We start from the raw sequence: 21084 nt of genomic DNA, 5'->3' as shown, positions 1-21084 counted from the left end.
AGGGATTATAGTCAGACCGTGCATGGGTAGTGGCAGAGTTCAACCATGAGTGGTAGATGGCTAGTGGTCAGGATGGACAGCAAACAAGACAATGTGGTCAAGAATCCAAGTTGGGTTGATGACAAATGGAACAGGAAGAAATACTCCTTTGTAGTCACAGGAACTAAAAGGACCTTATTGCTCAGGCACAGAATACAGGCTTTACTCACACATTAGTTACCCGTACAATAGTTCCTATAATAATCTATATTTGAAAACCATGATAACTGAACTTTGCTATTCCTTTCTTTCCCCTTCTAAACACTCACAATGTCATATGTGTTGTAGACGCATCTTACTTGGAACAAAGGCCTTCCAATCAATATCACAATCGCTCTAGAGGATAAGGTTTCCAATTTCTCCAGTGTATGGAATGCCTGTGTGGACATTTTACCAGGTCAGGTATGAACTATATGACCAAAGTGCAAAAATGTTAATTTAAGAAACACACTTTTTAAATGATTGCTGTAACACTGATTCTTACCTTTTTTAATATCTTTTCTATTACAAGTTGAAAAACAATTTTTTTTATTAGTAGTTGTTCATTTTAAAAATGAGTCTATTCATGCTAAAATTAAGTACAGAAATAGTCTTTCATTTTGTTTTGAACGTTTCATTATATAATTTGTATAGTCTGGGATAACGGGGTGGTTATGGTGATGATTTAGGCTGGCGTGTGCGGTGGGTTGTTTTGGTTTTTTTTTAAGATATATTTTTATTTTTTAACTTATTTTTGTAACTACATTTTTTAACATCTGTGCCCCCCTTGATGTCCGATAAGACCTCTAGGAAACCTTCACAATGGCATTTTTTTTCTGTTTCACACTTTTTCACTGTAACTGAGGCTTCCATAGGAACCCCAGTTACAGGGGAAAACCCCCTAGTAGTGACGATAGTCACTGGCAGAGCTAATCTGGGTCTGCTAAGATCCTGCAACTCTGCCATGCCAGTGGGCACCCGGCAATCTTATGATTGCCAGCCAAATAGCAGAAGCGACCTTTCTAATTCCTCTATTCACTACATAGTGCTCATTGAGTGCTAAGCATCCCATAAAGGAGACTCTGCTTCTGCCGTCTCAGAGTCTTTGGCTGTCACTGACATCGGAGGACCCAACCTGGTCCTGCGAGACTAAAGTCCAGGACCAAGCGCTTGCCTTTTATTGGGTTTATAAAATACAAGTTCTACTGAATCTACTCCATTCCTCCTGCTCTATTACATGATGCCTGGAGTTTGGACAGCGTGTTCTACTTGACAGATTCCCTTTAAATCTATGTAATGTTAAGTACTCTAGTATAAAAAAGACAGAAGTATTATAAGAGGTAATACCTTTATTGGCTAGCCTGAAAAATGATATTGGTAAGCCTTCAGAGCGCAAAAGCTCTTTCATCTGGCATCTACAAATGAAGCACTGACTGCACAGCATTTAAACATTATATCAATGCAAATATAAAAAGTAGACCTGTGCAGTAGGGGTGACACCGGGACCTCAGTTATGACCTTCCCAATTCATTTGTTTTTTGCATTTTGAAGAATACGGAATTAGTTACACATACACTATCCTAGAAAACTGACAAGACAATAAAGCGGTTCTTGTAAATAGTTCATTGCCGTGGCAGTTCCTGTTTATTTTAAAATGTTACAGAATTTCCAGTAATAATTCATTTCATGAACTCCTGGCTACAGATGCAGCACATCTTCATCACCAGAGACCTTCACATGTGCGGATACTTGGAGAAAAACTCAAACACATTTCAGGAACATGTAAACTTGAAATGGAATGACAAAAAAATAGTGCAAAGTCTACTGTACAAGGTAAACTATGTTTTAAGTATAATCCATAGCAGAAGCAGAATATTTATTGGTTTGTTCAAGGTAATTTTAATTTCCTAGTAACAAAATACATGAAATGTGTAGTCCTTTATCTACTGGATATCAACACAACTTTTCTTTTTTTTCTGCCAGAAGATGTGTCTAATTGCAATTTGTTTAGCTGTCCACTAATGGATACATATGCATGCTCAGCTGAGGGTGCATGTTTACACAGAGGATAGGGAGCGCATCTTAGGCCAAATTCACACTGTGAATCGTAGTATTTGGTGTCTACAATTGACAGGTCTGTTTGAAACAGTCTTGCCTACGGACAGATGTATGTAACTGTATGCCTGTATAGTATCATATATTTGCCATTAACGAAAGGTTCGGAAACGTTTTCTATCAAAGACGTGTACACCCCATCTGAAACCTAATACAGTCAGCTAGTTCCTTTTACTCGGAAATATTTAGGGTTCCTATTTGAGGTAATGTTCCGACAACTCTAGTTTATTAATCACCAGTGAAACCTGTCGATACTAAATGAGAAAATATGAAAGAAGCATAGGATGAAAAGTTTATGATCCCTACAGTGATTAGGTTCTCATATTGGGATGCATAGGTGGTAAAGATGTGGGCGAATTTTACTACATTGACTGCATCATGAATTGCTGCTTGTAGAGCTGAATCGTGAAAGAGAAGATGCTACTTTCTATATCGTGGGTCATTGTGCCCTTCTGCAGTATAACATTGACCCCAAACATTCTTCCAAAGAACAAGGTTAAAGTGCTGCAATTGTCAAGTATGTCACCTGACAGTAAACTTACTTAGCATCAAAGCATCGACCCATTCAAGCCCTCTTTCAGTAGACTTGTCATTGTGAAATTGTATGCTAAGGGGGAGGGGGGTTTATTAAATGAAAAGTGGCATACAAAAGTTGCAAATTTATGCACAGCAGGCAAGTACTTGCAAATTTTTACACCTGCTCATACCACTTTGAGAAAAGGTGGCGGGGCTTTTTGGAGGGGGAGGGTGGCATGGTCGTCCAGGCCTGACAGATCAATTTACAGAATTAATTTTCAGAAATAAGCATAAATTATAGATGAAATCTACCAGTAAAAAGAAAAACCAGTCCACTCACCTGCATAAGGTAAATGCCCATGTGTAGCGTGAGACTCAATTCTATACAAGGACAATCTTGGGGCAAGGCTTTGGTATTCAGCAGAAAACAAAGTCTATTCAGCAGCAGGGAAAAATATTAGGTAATAAAAACAGGCATTCATTGATCCATGAAAAAAGTTAAAAAACTCACATGCAGCAGAAGTTTCTGTTTACACGGTCGTGATACAGATGAATTGATGAATGAATAAATGCCCTGTTTTTATTATCTATGATTTTTCTCTGCTGCTGGATAGTCTTCATTTTCTAGAAACTAGCATACATTATAGAAGAAATCTACTTTAGCTTGTGCAGCGTCCCATAGGGTGACTCCGGACACAGGGCATATGTTGAGGAGCTGGGAGGGTAGAGTGGTCACGGTGGCACTTACCAGGCTCCGGTACTGTTGTATTATGTCTCCACCAGAATTATGGTTATGGGTGGAGACCTCCAGTGACAGCTAAGGGCTTGGTAACGCCCCCAAAGGTCTTGATTGGCTGGAGGAGATTTCCACAGCAGCTCCTCCAGCAGCCGCTGCTGCGGTGATGTGTGGCCACCGGAGATACAGACATCTGGGCGACCACTGGAGACACAGACATCCAGGCCAGAAGCAGCAGATCTGGGATTGCGGCGGCCAGGACAATTTCAGTGCTTTCGTGGCCGGAGATGTTAGGGGCACAAGCCCCTCCGGCAGCCGCAAGTGCTGCGAAGACAGATGATTGGCTGCCAGGCACAGTTGCAGGCGGGGTCGAAACAGCTGAGATCAGGTGGCGGTGGAGAGGACACTCACAGCAGCTCAGCGACTGCAGATGATAGGGGCATTGAGACATAAAAAAAACACTGCCACCGGGGGAAGCAGGGAGGACACAGTCTCAGTGTGCAGTTTCCTTGTCTGCCACAGCACGCACTGCTTTAAGCAGTTCCATCGCAGTGCACCTGGTCACTGTTCCCTGGAGCAAGCCTAGCAGCGTGGGGACTCAGGTTTGCCTCAGGTGGAGGGTTTGGGTTAGTTTAAGTGTTAGGCTTACATTATTAGCTCTAAATTCTTGCATGTGAGAGTGGGGCGGCATTCACATGGAAGCTTTATGAGCTAATAATGTAAGCCTAACACTTAAACCAACCCTAACCCGCCATCCAGGCAAAACCTCAGTCCCCACGCTGTTAGGACCTTGCTCCAGGTAATAAAGAAGCTTCAGACAGTGTTAAAGTACCTCAGACCCTGGGAAAGGTCAGGGCCTGGCAAAACTTTACTTGAAGAAAACTTGGTACAAGGCAAAAATGTAAAAGACGGCCGTGCAGGCAAAACAGCAGATTTGATTAAACCGATCCAGCAGTCTAAGCTATCTGACAGGAACCACTCCTGGCAGGGGAACTCTCCAGAGGAGGATAGGGGGGTACTATTGTACCTTGATGCTACCGGAAGTGGTGGGTGTAGCCAAGTGTGAGGCTGCTTGACAGCCAGGTGACTCCCCCAGTACCTGATTGGCTGCACTCACCCCTCCACTGCTGTTGCTTGTACTGGGGTCCAGAGAATGCTGTCGGCCGGCTGCGGTGAATGATTCCGACGCAGTGTCTTCTTGTCGCCTACTTCTCTGTGTTCTCTGCAGAGTGCTGCTGTGAGTAAAGCTGCGGCGTGTGGGCTCCTGGGTCAGCATCTGCTGCGCCAGGGGCGGCGGCGCTGTGGCTCGTAGTAGTAACAATGCCGCGTGTGGCCTCCCAGGTCACCATTAGCAGCGCCGCGGCGTAAGGGGGATAACACTGCAGGGGACAGTAGACACGAGCGGCACGCTCCTACCAGCGGCGTGTGTGCGTGTGCATGTGTGTGTGTGTGTGTGTAAGGAAGCGTGGAAGCATTTACACATAATAATGTAAGCCTAACTGTTAAACTACCCCTAACCCTCCATCCCAGCACAAAATGCCTCCACGCTCAGGCAATCAGGACATTTGCAGCCAATCAGCCAGAGGGAGGGGGGCATCACCTGGCTGTCACACGCCCTCACACTTGACTACACCCACCACTTCCAGTGGCGTCAAGATACAACAATACCGGATAGGTGTAGGGTTACTCCAGACACTCTCATAGTACAGTACCTCTCCCTTGGTGATCTCTGGCTTTTCTTTTCATGCTCACTCTCAAACTCTCTATTTCTCTTACTTCTCTTGCTCTCTCTCCTCCACAGTTCCTGGTATATGGACCCTCAGGAACTGCTCCTCTTCTTCCATCACTTCACCACACGAGGGTTGAAGGGGTACTGGCTACATTAATACTCACATCACCAAGAGCCTTAGGTATACTTAACTGCTTTGTATATCAACCGAAGAAGCAACGGTGAGAAGTTAGAAAACAGGAGGGAGTCTTGGGAACAACACTGTGAGAGGGCATTCCCCATCACAGGTCCAAAATGCTTCTGATCTATTACAATTTGCCTCCTATTTTATACACTATAACTGCTAAGTCATATGCCATATCCTCCAAGCTTTGCAACCAAGATGTTATCAATCTGAGACCCCCCACCATCCATAGCCAGCTTCATTGATGAAAGGTTCAGAATCAACAAAACTTAATTCCTTAGACAATGATGATGATGGTATCACAGGATTAACAGACTCAACAGATTAATGGTGATACAATGGACCGAGTTTAAACAAACCTATACAAATGGAATTGTAGTTAATACAATTAGCATTGTTCTGGTAATTGTAGTTGATTCAATTAATATTGTAACTGTATAACTATGCCTACACCAAAACACGTTTAAAGTCCACATGAGTGTTCATAGCATTTCATATACAAAATGGAGGATAAAGGAACATAAATAGCCATTTTATATAGGCCTGCATTACAATAAGATACAAAATAGAGGGCTACAAATAGCCAATTATATTTGCACCACAATAGGGTGGATTGGATCAGAAGCATTTTGGACCTGTAATGGGGAATGCCCTCTCACAGTGTTGTTCCCAAGACGCCCTCCTGTTTTCAAAGTTTTCACCGTTGCTTCTCCGGTTGATATACAAAGCAGATAAGTATGCCTAAGGCTCTTGGTGATGTGAGTATTAATGTAGCCATTGTTTAAGAATTGTTTACCTAGACGTTTATGCAATTTCACCTATTTTTATGTAACTTTGTTTTATCATAATCATTTATTCATTTGTATTAATAAATTGTGTTGTATCAACACACTTGTTCTTCTTTAAAACCGTATCTGAACTTGTTGCCTTTCCAGTTGGCAAAACAGAAGCAGATTACATTTTTGTGTTCTGTACCTGGCTTCAAATGCAATGTAATTGAATGCGTGGAAGATAAAGTTCTGCTGAAAAGGTGTGGTGTTTCACAGGAAGTGGTGTTTTACTTTCTGTGCCAGAGTGGTGTCACATTGTTAACCTCAGTAAAGTCAGCCAAAAACTTGAGGGCAGTTTGACACTAATTTGTACTATTATATTCGGTTATTAAAAATAGTATTTTTAAAGACTTACACTTAGATTATGCTTGAGCCTCACCACAGCCATTGGGTATTTGAGGTCTGGCTCAATCTATTTTTAAAGCTATTTTCCTAATTGTTTTTCCAAATTTATTTATGCTTTTGAGCAATGAAAGTGTAAAACATGATCTTGTTTCTTTAGTCAGGACAGTGAGCTATACAGAATTGCCAATGCCATACACATGTGAAATATAAGATCATGCCTCTTATAGAAAAAACATAAGGCAACATAGCATTTTTGATACCCACAATAGCGTAGACAAGATGCAGAGCCGATCTGAATTTAGATTGCCTCTGCCTTGAGCCTCGTTCACACAGGCGTTGTTTTGTCTATTAGAACCATTGGTTCCCTATGGTGTGTTCACATGTCCATTTTTTGCAGGCGTGTAAATTAGCGCACCTGCAAAAGATAGGACATCCATGCGCAGGGAAAGTCTGTGCTGCACGTAAATATGCCACGCAGGGCGTCCCCTCATCACTGAACACTGTGACAGCACTGTCACAGTGTTCAGTGACAAGGGGACTCCTGCGGGGAGTAAAGAATCCCCTGCCACAGCTGTCACAGCTGTGGCAGAGGGTTGTGGTGATCTCCCATTGCTTTCAATGGGGCCGCCACTGCTACCAGCGCTCCATTGAAAGCAATAGAACGCAGGCAACCACTGCAATGATTTGAGGAAAAGCTTTAAACATAATAAGTCCTTCCCTGAAAATCACTCTTAGCAATTTGAATGCAAGTGCAATGCACTACTAGAACATCGTGATTTTTTTTTTTAAAGTGCATGAAGAACAAGCATGAAAATTGAATATACAGCAATGCAATAGATTTTTAAAGCCAGATCACATCATAATCACAGAAAAATCACAGGTTTACATGTGCAATATCCCTCTGATTTTTTTTTTGACTATTGCACTCTTATCAATGAGACTACATTAATGTACAAGCATGATATTGGGCTGAGAAATTCGCTCCGAGATTGCAGCGAACTTTCAATTTTCTTGCACTTGTAAGGTGTTTTCTTTGAAAAACATGCGTGTTTTGCATGCGCGATGTAATTGCATGTTTCACTTACCAGGAGATGCAGATTTGCTGATTAGTAGTACAAACCCCCTAAAATCACACAAATGCAGCTCACCTGAGCTAGCCAAGGCAGTTTTCTTTCTTTTTTAAGGTTTCTGGCCATGGGAAACTTTGTCTGCCTCACTTCATTTTTGTAACTGTTGGGAATCTCCACCATTTCCAACATTGTTCATCGTACCTATGAGGTGATCTGGCATAGTCTTCAGCCAGAAGTGATGCCACAGCCAACTGTAGACTGCTGGTTGGAAATTGCCGATGGCTTGTTGAGTTCTACACAATCTCCACACTGTCTTAGTGCACTGGACGGGAAGCACATATGTGTACTGAAGCCAAGGGTCCCGATACTACAGTTACAAGCAATATTTTTCAGTGGTTCTGTTGGCTTTGGCTGACCGTAATTACCAGTTTGTAACTGGAGATCTCAGGGCCTATGACAGTACTGCTGATGCGTGCGTCTTCATGGCTTCCCAAATGGGGCAGCAGCTTCAGTCACAACAGCTATTCCTCTCGCTTCCTTCCTGGATGAATCAGCTCTCCTTTCCCCTTAGTTATCATTGCAGATGAGAGGTTTTAGGCTCACCCAACACCTGCTGCGTCCCTTTCCCCACCGCGGCCTTAACAACAGGAGATGAGTATTTAATTTCAAGCTCACAATAGCACGACGGTTTCTGGAGTGTGCTTTTGGGATACTAGTCACCAACTAGTGTGTTTTCCAGGGCACACTTCAGCTGGATCACAAGAACTTTTTGGGTGTGGTGATGGAAAAAACAAAAAAAAAAGTCACATCGGCGTATGAAAAAATATATAAAATTCTTAACAAAACAAATAACCAAAATGTATTTATAAACTTAAATTAAAGGGACATGAAAGTAGGTCCCTGGTCCTCCAATGCCACAGAAACATACTCCCCTTGGCCAGCCATTTGGAAGGGGCCTGCATTTTGCTGGGGAAAATTCAGGCCTTGACTGAAATAATAAGGTTCCTGCCCATGGTACAAGGGGGCTTTTGCCCCTTGTCTGAAGTAGCCTTTTACTTTGCTAGTGTGGTGGATGAGTAGGTTGTGTTGGTGGAGGCACATGCCTGGGCTGCGGAGGAGAGAAACGCAGGTTGTAGACTGTGATTCAGTCAGAACTGATGGATCCCATCATACAGAAGCCTGGCAATGCTGAAAGGGGCAGATAGTCCTATCAAGGCCTTAATCGCCGCCTGCAGAAAAAAGCAGCACTCCGCCGGCAATGCAGTCATTCTGTCCACCACAGTTTGAGCAAAATGATCTGCTTAGTCCAAATGTCTTTGTGCCTGTAAGAACTGAAGGACTTGCTGGTCCACAATCCTCCCTTGCTCCCCTGGATCTGCTGGGTGGATGCGTAGGCTGTGGCCCCTGAGATGTGCCAGGTAGCATGGATGTTCTTGGCTCCTCCTCCTTTTCAGCTGGGTTTGACCTTGGTGATATGGGTAGCGAGATCACTGTCTCTATGCCTCCATTCCCAGCATCTTATGTGGAGCTGCTCCTCATTCAGGTTGTCTCAAGTTCTAAAAGAAAATATAATTGTATGAATGTCTATCTGCAATGATTTTTCCTTATTTCAAGTATGTTTTTCAAAGCTAATTAGCCCATTTTAATTTTCTTCTCTCAGAAAAGCATTACGCAATTCTATTGTTCTAGCAGAGAACTTAAAAGGAAGGTGAAGATTTCAACTATGCGGGGCATCGAGCACCAATAAATCGTTATGTCTATGGTTCTGAAAAAAACCTTGCAATAGTTTTAGGGGGGAAAATAGTCACTTCCAAAATTGGTATATAAAAGGGGTTTGACAAAGTTCTAATTCAGCTGGAAAGGCTTGGAGAGCATATACACCTTAGGGCCTTTACTGAAAGAGGGCCAGCCTGCACCTCTCAAAAAAGGCCACACTGGGGTATATATCTGTCAGCGCACACTGCTGTGGGAAACTGGGAAGGTCATTACCAGGTTTTAGCACCAACATAGAAGGGGGTTCTTTACTGTAAGAGCAGTGAGACTGTGGAACTCTCTGCCTTCAGACGTGGCGATAGCAAAATCCATAGAGGAGTTTAATAGGGGACTAGACGTCTTTCTAGAGCACTATAATATTACAGGATATAGACATTAGGTGACCAGAAGGGTTGTTGGTCTCAAATGTTGATCCAGGGATTACTCTGGCTGCCATTATAGAGTCAGGGAGGATTTTTTTTTCCTCCAAATGAACTAAATTGGCTTGTTGGGTTTTCTTTGTCTTCCTCCAACAAGGGGGGGGTTGAAACAGACTGAACTAGATGGACATTGTCTTCATTCAGCCTAACATACTATGTTACTATGTATTATTTGATTTTCCAATACTTAATCCATAGTGAAGGTTTTTTTTCCCACATTACAGCCCTTGGTCACATTTGAACAAACACCTTAGGGGGCCAGCAGCTTGGCAAGATTTTAATTAAAGAAGCTAGAAACTGGCTAGTCCAGCACAGAAACTGTGCTCCAAAATGGCCTACCTTGGCTTTTACCCTTTCCTCCGTGTACATTTTTTACAAACAGCAACGAGGGCGGGTTCACTTCTATTCCACTGCCAACCATTGAAGACACACAGAAATGTCATCACTGACGTGCTGTTAACCAGTAGCAGGGCTTCAAAAATTAGAGAGTATAAGGACCATCACACAGTCCTCTAGGCAGCGACGTGAACCAGACAGGTGATGCAGCCCTGGGCTTCTGAAAAGAAATGAAACTGTTTCCCAGAAAGGCTCTAAATTATCACATTAAGCAACCCAAAGTGGGTGACTTATATCATTGTCATCGAAGGGAAAAAGATACACGTCTATGTTAGAAAAACTTCACAGATCCTATTTTAGAATTTAAAACGGAATAAAAAAAAATAAAAAGGCCAAAAACAAACTTAATTACATTTTGACCAGGGCCCCAAAATTTGAAGGAAACTCCAAATGCAGGGAAGCTCTCTCATCCCCACTCCAGTGTTAAAAACATTAATGCAGCTGCTAGTGAACATATCCTGGACTTTTTTGCGGGGATCCAAAGCTGGCATCCGGGGGAGCATTTAGTGCACCACTTTAAAAAAGCAGGGAACCCGCAAACTGTACTATTTGCAGACTCCCTTGCGGACGCTCTAATCCACAGGTCTCTGCCCGACTGTTGGCAGATTAGCATGCAGCGTAACTACTGCTGAGGGTAAACCTAACAGATGGCGGCTCACCGACACATACACTTACAGCCTCATTGTATGGGTGATGCTTCTGTAGGGATGTGTGAGGTTACCTTTAAGCTAGAAAATAAGGATTGAAGAACTGTGTCCAAACTTAAATGCATTATAAATGTAAACCACTCACGCTCTAAGCTCTAGTAGCGGGCGCAGGAAAGACAGCTGCTGTGTCAAGTAGTAGGGCGCACCAGAGCCACCAGCTGCTTTGCGCCCCATTCCTTTCCGATCCGGGTCCCAGCAGCTCCTCCACTTCTTATGAATCTCTGCCACTTTATGAAAATAAGAAAAAAAATAAAGCATGACTTTTTCTGATAACTAAAATGTTGACGTACTTTGTGTGGTAACCGTCCAATAAATCACACGGATAGTTCAGTTTTGGCATGTGCATAGGAGGAATTTAATGCTGCTTAGGCACACACAGAGCTGGTTGATTTGCATGCAGTGAGAGGACAGGCATCCACCCCCTCCCCCCCAAAAATCAAGGAGTCTTGCACACACAATGTTTGTACTAGGAAATATGCCTGGTTTAAGTCGCAGAGCCCTATATGAAGGCTAATTACACATTTCAAATCACAGAACACTGTTTGAAGGGAGTTTTTAATGAGATACAGATATGTCCTTGCAACACGCAGGCTGTGATTTTTGGGGCACCAATGAAAAGCACAGGATAAATACATGTATGTAGAACAAGCAAGTGCAATATATGGTTTCTATTATAGCCAGGCCAAATCGAAAATGCACAGGGATATTAGAAGAGACTCAATAAATGACAGAGTGTAAGAAAAACAACTTACACATTTTGGACCTTGCTGATGGATGGGCTGACTCCAACCTCCCCCCAAACAACAACTCTGCCACTTCCTCCCATGCCATGTTCCTCCGGCTACGGATGTGATACTCACCCCTCCTGGTATCCCAAAGGATAGGACGGTCATGAACCAGGGAGATGAGTTGCTCTTTATCCAACATGATTTGCGCCATACTGTGCAATTACCCCTGTTTTGTACGCTTGTCTGTCTCTTCTATGTTCTGTTCAGCAGGCTCCCACGTATGGCAGCACTGCCAAATACATGTAGCATCATTGGTTGTTAGTAAATTGAGTTGCAGGGGCACCATCAGAGAACTCAGGGGTATGTCACAGCACTGCGAATGGGAGGAGTGTGGAGTAGTTTAAAGGGGTTTTCCTAGGCCTTTAACTTTTTCTTTTGATGACCAATAGGTCATCAATAGATGATCAGAGGGGACATGCTGCTCTTATCCCCGCCGATCAGCTGCTTCCCAATGCCACTGTTGCTAGTCAGGGCAGGAAGCAAAAAGTGCTGACCATAACGCAGGGGCCTGGGTTGGTATTGCAGGTGCATCTCCTGTTGAAATAAGTAGGAGCTGTGCCTGCAATATCGACCCGGGCCTTTCCGCTATGGTTAGCGCTTTCTGCATTTACCGCCGTGACAGTGGCCCTAGGAATCATTTGTTCGGCAGAGAGCGGAGTGGCAGGTCCCCGCCGATCATCTATTGATTAAATCACGGTACACAATAGAAAAAGTCATGAAAGTCCCGAAATACCCTTTTACGGTGGAGGAAGGTAGAAGTGGAATGAGTGTGGCAGTGATCACATGTGCATACAGCAGGATTATCTATGTGCAGAAAGTTTGCAGAAGGCCTCAAACAGCCCCACATGATAGTTGTTAGCAAGAGACCTTCGTGATTGTAAGGTGAGGACAGAGAATATCTGTTCTGGAAGAAACTGACTATAAAGAAGATCCTCCTGAGACTCCTAGACTTAGAGGACTAGTGGGGTAACAGGGACAATCTCTGAATTATTCCTCCTCTGGAGTAGTAAGAAGAAATGTGTAGAACAACCTTGTGGGAACACCTGCAGAGGTTAAGATCCCTGGTCCCAGTTTAAGAACCTCTCGGTACGATCATGCCACATGTCTACACTTAATCTGTTCAACTGCAACATCTGTGTCGTACTGGGAAGCCCCTCTTACACACTTTCCTGCTCTCTCAGGTCTCTATGTCTTTCAGTGTTATGTATTTTACAAATCCTCATACAGCTATGTAAACAGAAAAATAAAAAAGTTATAGCTCTTGGAAAACAGGAACAAAAAAAACCCCAAAATAAAGTGAAAAAAATGGGGTCCTGAAGGGGTTGAAGATCTATTAAGAAATTGTGAAAATCAGCACAGAATTTTAAAAAAATGTTATTCAAGGGTCTCTAAAGTGATTCTTGACTTTTCTGTGCCTCGCGCTTTCAGTTTAGTTTGGCCTCTTACATTCAGTTTGAAACCACTGAAATTTAGAATTTCAGGCAGTGCATGAGACATGTGGGGAAAAACCAGACATGGCGCATAAAATAGTATTTACGAGAACCCATTGCATTAGTGTGTGTAAATGTTATATTATAACTATTAACTGCTGTGGTATTTACTTTTTTTTATTAGTAATGCATGTCGGTATCTGGTTTTATGACTCTCTTATTCTTCCTTAAAAATGCCGTAGAGAGATAACACATTGGATCCTGACAGTCTCCTGCTAGAAGCCACACTTGAAAACATCTTTGTAGTTGGCTGTAACAAGCAACATATTTTGACTAAAATAGACACGAATTACATGGACACCATGAACCACATCCTGAAGATGGACGTTTGTGATCTTCCACATGTAAGCCTGTCTTTTGATTATTGCAATTTCACAAATTTTCTTTCTTCCAGTAAAAATTAGTTGCATTTTATTTTTAGCCGATTGTTTTGTCTGGAAGCCATCATCTCGGAAGGAAAGAGCTTTTACAATCAAACATTCAGCTAAGCGTCTCTTCAGATGAGAAGGATGATGCCGTTTTGGCTTTGGTCTTGCGTGATCACGGAGAAAGACAAGCACAGAATTATTCACTTAATTTACAGGTAAAAAGTACCAGCTTAAAGGAAAACTTCAGTCAAAGAACACAGTTCAGATCCCACTTAACTCACAAGAGTGATAATCACAAGAATACAAGAAGTGGAGACCACAACCACTTGACATTCACCAGTGGTGTGGTCACCATTTTTCCTTGACACCAATGAGGTGGTAGCGGGAGAGTATGCTGGTCTTCAGTTACACCTCTAATTTCTTCCTAGGCTGGAATAGCCTTGTAACCCTTTCCAATCCAATTTGTATCCTGGTTTTCCTAGGTGGCTTACTCTTTTTCTGCTTTTATACAACAGCACTATCTGCTGGCTAAAGCCAGTACTGCATGAGGTGACACATTGGATAGGCTTTGACAGCAGAAAAGCTGGCAATATACAGTAAGAGAACCCCAACGGACATCTTCCAACATCAGAGCTGTACAGCCTTAAATCATAATGTCTTCAGACGTCAGACAGTGGATTGGAAAGGGTTAATACTAAAATGAGAAAGTAATGTTTTTCTTATTTTCTTTTTGTTATGGGGAAATTATAACTTTGGGCAGTACTGAGTTCAGTGCTATATTAAAACCATGAGGAGGATAGCAAGGGGCACAGACCACTTTGGTGAACCCTACAGATATTGTCATTTTTTTACCTTTTTAGTTAAAAGCATCAGCTGCGATACAGCTTGGTTTCAATGGAAAATATATATCAACTCCTGTCACCCGGCAGCTCTTGTTAGAGGGGAAATTTCCTGATGATGACAAATGGACCGTGAGTGCTTCCAGCGCACAGAGATGTTTTCAGATGAAATTTGGACAACAGACACCAGGTATCGTATTTCAGTACCTGAGATGAACAATAAATTGTTTCATTGAAATGTTGAGTTTGCATAAATTCTTTTAGATTTCATTCACCAATTATTTCCCAATCCTCAAATCTCTTTTATGCCCGTTAACCCACTATAATCTCATCTAAATTGTGGTGATATCATGTTGGTCGAGTATGTCAACTTTACCCCCCACCACCACCACCGTTTTCCAAAACTTTGCACATTTTAAATTCTTTTGATGCCTCTCAGATAATTTTTAATTTTTGACACTAGGTTTCATAGTTACTAAGTAGTTTATACCAGTGATAAGGAAAGTTGCTGTGGCCTTCAAGGAGATAATAAATTTGACTAAAACCATAAAGGGAAATCCTGAAAATGGTGCAGTTTGGCATAGTGTACATCTGTGCATGCTCGTAGCAGGCATACATTTGATTTTCTGATGTTAGTTCTAAATCTGCAAAATTACTAAGCGGTGTGCATCTTATAATAAATTTGCCTAACATCAAGTCCAACTATTTCTTACACTTAGGCTGCTTTAAGAAATGGCAGTCTTAATAAATGTGAGACAATGTTCTTAAAAGAGCCATTCACATCAGTGGTGCTCTCCAGTAATGGAAATGTTTGGCAGGTTTACTGCTTAAGCTGTTGAATAAAAGCATTAAACCTTATTACTGATATGTAGCAATGATAAACATAACCATGTACTGTAGAGCAAATTAAAGTCAATTTAAGAGAAGAGGAGCAGAGGTCAGCCACTGCGGAGCATCACACCCAGGGCCTGTGATGGAGAGGACAATGGAGAGACTGAAGTGTGAGGAGGCTTGGAACTACTGGGGGAGGATGATGTGAGGATGAGATGGGTCCTGGAATTAGAAGATCTCAAAGGAGTCACTCAGAGATTGAAGGAACTGCAGAGTTTGGTGAGTCTTAGAGAAGGGAGTCAGTGGCTTTGTAGTTTCCCAGAACATAGTTTAAGCCCCAACAAGTTCAGCAACATATTAAGACGGCTTGCCCATGGCCTGGTCAATGGCCAGAGTGGGACTCTGACTGTGCAAGTGTGTGCTGTGATTGGAGATAGCAAGGAATCGTGTCTACAAGCTGACTGAATCAGTAGAGACTGAACCAAAAGTTAGCTTCTGTAGTTACCCTCTTGCTGCAAATAGAGAACAAGAGCCAAAGTGTAAAGTAAAATTAATTTCAAGTTGAACTGTGTGCTGTTGTTCCGAAATAAAGTTGAAATGTCACTCTTAAAGAGAATCTGTCAACTGTTATGAGCCCAATAAACTAGTTATAGACTCATAAGGGCTAAAACACTGAATCCAGGGATGTGACTCCTAAACTTACCATAAGAGACGTAACTTGAAGCTGCTCGGCCCCAGTTTAAAGTCTGGAACTAGGCCCCCAATTTTAAAGCTTCATTGATAGTATTGGCTTGCAAAGAGACTTTATGGGCCCATGTGCGACTGCACCACCAGCACCCCCTATACTTACACCCCTGTTTACCATCCTTGGCATTCCACCACTCTTCTGCATGCAGACCATTAACTGCATAAGTGCGCTAATAACAGGACTAGTCCTCTCATTCTATGTGTGCGCCTGTTTTATCTGTGGTTTGCATGCAGCCTCAGCTTTGAGAGTGAACAGTGGGGGAATGCTGAGGGGGGTAAGTATAAGAGTCACATCCCTGCATCAGCGTTTCAGCTCTTATGAGACCATCATTTTAGTTTATGGGGCCCATAAGAATTGACAGTTCCTAGCCTATAGGTCAGAGAGACCCTCAGAGGTGCAAGGGCATTATTTAACAAGAGGCTCGTGGAATCCCGCAAACAGTAGGCAGGGTCTGCTGTTGTAGGGAGTAGCCTTCTTTAGACCCATAACGACATAGAAGTTTCGAGCGATCTTGTCAGTCATCTTGGGTGCTACGTGACCTCTAGGTATCAACAAAGACTGTATCATTTTTGCAACTGTTTTACTGTTCAACTGGAATCGAGATAAAGCTCTCCAGATTTTCTGCAAGTTTTCTTCAGCTTTGAACACTGTCAAGTAAGAATGTAATTTTTCATCAATTTATATATACAGAGTCCCTTTAACAGCAAGCGCTCGTTAAAGTATCTTAAAAAGAAAAGCCAAATTCATGACACAAAATGTTTTGCTGTCAGGAAAATGACAGCATTATCTGATTCAGAACATTGTCTGCCGAGCACAAGTCTACCAAGTAGTCGTGCAAAGAACTGAAGGAACAGAACATTATGTTGCCACAGCAGGTGACTGTGTTCTCACCCATTACTTACCCACATAGTACAACTCCTCCTATGCTACATTTGGTAAGGCCTGCTATTGCTTTGAAGAGGGTAAATTCATCGTTTTCTCTTGAAGGTTATTGCAACAAAACTAAACATTGGTGCGCTGAGTGTTGATCTTTTTTTCGTATTTCTTAGGAAGTTCTGATGAAAAAGGAATAGAGCTCAGAGTCTGCATAGATTCCAAGCATTTGGCTACAGTGGATACTTACGTGAATATGAACAGAACAGTAGAAAGATTAGGACATTGTGTCCTTTCTACAGTAAACCAAAGTCTAAGTTTATCTTACCAAGGATGTGGAGATAATGTTGCCAAAGCCGAGGTGAAGTATGCTCAAGGGGGTTTTTATGGTTATTTAAACACACTCTGTACTATCTTATAAAGTTATCTTGCCATATAATTCGTGGGCTTTTTCTAAAGAAGCTGCAAATAATTACATTTGACAATTCCAACAGTTTGTAACACTATCACAAGTACTACAAAGCCCTAGGGCTTAAACAGATAGGTGGGATGTTGTGCCGTTATGCGGTCATTAAAATCACAGCTGCATAACGGGAAGAAACAAAACTATTGATTTCAATGGTTGTGTTTTCACTATCGGGATTCTCACTTGTGATTACTACATGCGATAAAAGATAGGACTTTCCCTATATTTCTCGTGCGTAGTTAATACTACGTGCAGGAAAAATAGGGAGGGATCGCTCTTCCTGCTTTTTTTTTTTAACTCGTGGAGTTTGAAAGGTTAAAAAAAAAATGTATACCTTGCTCATGCACAACTGTGCTCCATAGCAGCAAGCATAGTTGTGCATACGCCTATCTGTTTAAGCCTTACACTTACAACCGCCATAAAGACGCAAATTTTAGAATCTTAGTCATCCCAACTGCTCATAGGTTATACATTTTGGGTCAAAAGGTAGACGTGCTATTGCCCTAAATTGATCACCGTTGGGCGAGTCTATACTGGAGAAGGAATTTGGTGTAATTGTGGATAATAAACTACATTATAGGATGTAATGCCATTCAGTTGCATCAAAAGCCAACAAGTTATTGTTTTGTATTAGAAAACTATAGCTTCTAGAAAAACTATTATTTAACTTTTTTATAAAACACTGGTCCGACCACATCTTCAGTGTGCACGCCAGTATAGGACACCGGGCCATAAAAATACATCATAGAGCTTAACAGAGTTCAACGTTTCAGGTATGAAGATATGCTATTAAAACTAAATGTATTTACCATAGGGAAGAAAAGGGTGAAGAATATGAGAGATTTATATAATAATGTAAATGGTCCCTATAAAATCTATGCAATGAATGTGAGAACATGAGTCACTGCTTATGGGTAAGGGACATGCAAGTCTGTCGAGTTATGGAAGATGCTTCCACAGCATTTGGTCATGGCTGAACATGTGGGGATAGATTTAAGAGAGGATTAGAAATATTCTGTAAAACACTATGTAAATCTTGGTATTTGTATAGCGCCAACTTATTCCTCAGCGCTTTCAGGTAATTATTACTTATTACCCCCCCACCAAGCTGGGCACTCATTTTACCGACCTTGGAAGGATGGAAGGCTAAGTCAACCTTGAGCCGGCTACCTGAATCATGCACTATATGCAGGGATGCTTGATTCGGGGATCTGTCTAATTGCCAGCATGAGTCAGGAAGGGATTTTTTTCCACTTTATGGCAAATTAGGCCTTTGATATTCTAGAGTGGTTTTTTTGCCCCCTTTTAGATCAGCTGGAGTTTTTAAGTATGAAAAGATAGAACTTGGACTGGTTTGAAAAAAATATCTATGTAAGTTTTCTGCCTCGCTCTGGAACTTCAACAGTCAACAATGAAAGAGCAGATCCTTTGCTGACATTTCAGCCAAATCATAATAGTACTTAACAGCTCACAGTATTTTAATAAGAAACACTACTAGCTCAAAATAAATCTTAAATAAAGTTTTTCAGTTTCAGCAATTAAAGCACTTTTATTGTTCAAGAAGTATATTACAAATAATGCTGCATGTACAATCTGCTAAATGACCACAGGTGAGAACAAAAAGTTGTTCTATGCTGTGCTATATGTGTGTACAATGGCTCCAAAGATATTTATTGCAAAAAGTGACCACTTGTGAAAGTTTTCTGCCATTAGACATTACTACTTGTACTTCAAAATGTTGCAAAATGTCTCATTCATATTTGTTGCAGAATAAGGGATTGTTCACACATGGCTATTGTTCACTGTGTGTGACCCCGCTCGGGGGTTCCGCGATGGCTGATGAAAACAGTGCTGTGACGGAATCCCTGAGCGGGAAAAAAAGGAACCATTCACTTCTGTTGTGAAACAGACAACCCTTTAGTGTCTATTTTGCAAGATTTCCATTTGTTTCCACTTTATTTGAAGTATAGAGGAACTAAATAAAGTGGAAACAAATGGAAACCTTGTATAATGGAGCCCCAGAGCAACGTCACACAGCGGGTACAATAATGCTGAATATTCCCTGACACATTATGTTCCACCCAACGGCTATTTTATTCAGCCCGCAAGGGGGAAGCAGCGGCCTACAAAATCTCATTCAGGTAGGTAGGTTCAGTTCTTGGAGGTTGGGGAATGCTTATGGGCAAGGCCTTATGTCTCATCCCAACTTAATTCTCTCACTTCCCAATGTCATAGAAACTTGAAATTTGGCACGAGCATTGATTATGTCATAAATAGGAAAAGTTAATGGGTCCCAACTCGATTATTCAATTCAAAGCGCCAAAGAATTAGCGTTCAAATTTTACGTACGGAATCTAATTCTCTCATTTCCTGATGTCATAGATAGATAGATAGATCCACACAACGGCTATTTTATTCAGCCTGCAAGGGGGAAGCAGCGGCCTACAAAACCTCAGTGGTCGCTGCTGCCGTCATCTAGATATATAAAAACGAATGTATGTATGTATGTCTGTCTTCGCAGCAACGCGCGACGGGTACGCTAGTATAAAATAAAACATAGCTGCTGCCATAATTACTATTACTGAAAAGGAAATGGAGAATGTGAAATTTCCATTTTTTTCCTTAAAAACATTTTCAATTCTCTTCCATCTCAGAACATACTGGGAAGTCTTACATCTAGTTTGAAAATAAGACTTGCAGAGATGAATAAAAAATTTGAAGTATATGTTGGTGGAATCCAGAAAACTGTAAGTAAGATCCTGAATAATGTATAAAACTTTGCTACGATTTTGCATTTTCCTTCTTGCAGCTTAGGCTTCCTACAACCGCAGTATGACAGCAATTTCCACTTAAAGGGGTTGGTCACGTTATTATAATTTTTCCAAAGAGTACTACCAGGCATTTACTAATATATAGTTATTAGATGTCGAATGCTGATGTCCTCCGCTGACAAGTGCCACCCCCTTGTTTAGTGCAGTCTTCTCCCCTGTCTGTATGGTGCTCTAGTCCTCAACATTGCTACTGATGGAGGGGAATGAGACCACGGTTGTCCATCACTGCCCTTTGGTGAATAACACTCTACATGGCATTGTGCATGCACTAATTTCCAATACCGCAGTGTTATTCAATGAAGGCCCATGTAAAAGAGCCCTTATAATGCAGTTAGTTTTCTCTATAACAGATCATGAAATAGTTAAGGGTAAAAGCTGCACTTCTCAGAAGTTAAATCCACAGTGCAAGATCTGTTTAGATAATCGGCCACCATTGAATGCTGGTAGATTAAAGCTCTCAAATCTGCAAAACTGTGAATACTGCTTTAAGCAGCATTTTTCTCTATGTATTTCCATTTTATAGTATAAGTATATGGATAAATCTGTCCCATTGAGAAGCAAATGGGCTTGGATGCAATACCACATACAACCTGTGTACTGGTGTGGAGCTGTTTTCTAATCCTGATAACTTGCTGAGGACCGCATAAATACATTAACTTCTCTATTTTTCTGGCAGCTGCATGGAAATAACTGTGCATGCACATTTTTTGATTTTGACCGTGTATAACATTAAACATGTATAAAAATATATTTTCTAAAATGTGATTTTCATGACTACTGTGTGTATTCAGCAAGTTACAATTTATGTATCTTAGATGACCAGGGCTGTAGAGCTTGTAGTTGTCCCTTTACACCAGCAGTCATGTATAGTTGTATTAGGCATAGATATCTGTGCATTAGGTTAATGAATTAGGGTTAAAAGGTAAGTGTTCTACGAAGTGCTGAACTTTATCTCAGTCACTCCTTCTATACTTCTATGAATTACTAGATGCATTCTTATAACCTGATCACC

At 41.6% G+C, this 21084-nt stretch overlaps 1 protein-coding gene across 1 annotated transcript in view; it reads left to right on the top strand.

Annotated features, from left to right (window-relative positions):
* Nucleotides 1–21084, top strand: part of LOC136577911 (uncharacterized) — a 235001-nt gene that overhangs the window by 177071 nt on the left and 36846 nt on the right. Inside the window, exons 50-56 of the mRNA XM_066577827.1 lie at nucleotides 328–441; nucleotides 1723–1851; nucleotides 13299–13460; nucleotides 13538–13699; nucleotides 14345–14513; nucleotides 16952–17136; nucleotides 19896–19988. Coding sequence (XP_066433924.1) covers nucleotides 328–441; nucleotides 1723–1851; nucleotides 13299–13460; nucleotides 13538–13699; nucleotides 14345–14513; nucleotides 16952–17136; nucleotides 19896–19988 — 1014 coding nt within the window. The remainder of the gene's footprint in view (nucleotides 1–327; nucleotides 442–1722; nucleotides 1852–13298; nucleotides 13461–13537; nucleotides 13700–14344; nucleotides 14514–16951; nucleotides 17137–19895; nucleotides 19989–21084) is intronic.

Source organism: Eleutherodactylus coqui, chromosome 8 (assembly GCF_035609145.1).
Source record: "Eleutherodactylus coqui strain aEleCoq1 chromosome 8, aEleCoq1.hap1, whole genome shotgun sequence".
Lineage (NCBI taxonomy): Eukaryota > Metazoa > Chordata > Amphibia > Anura > Eleutherodactylidae > Eleutherodactylus > Eleutherodactylus coqui.
Note: the sequence above shows the minus strand (reverse complement) of the source record. Positions and strands in the feature narration are given on the sequence as shown.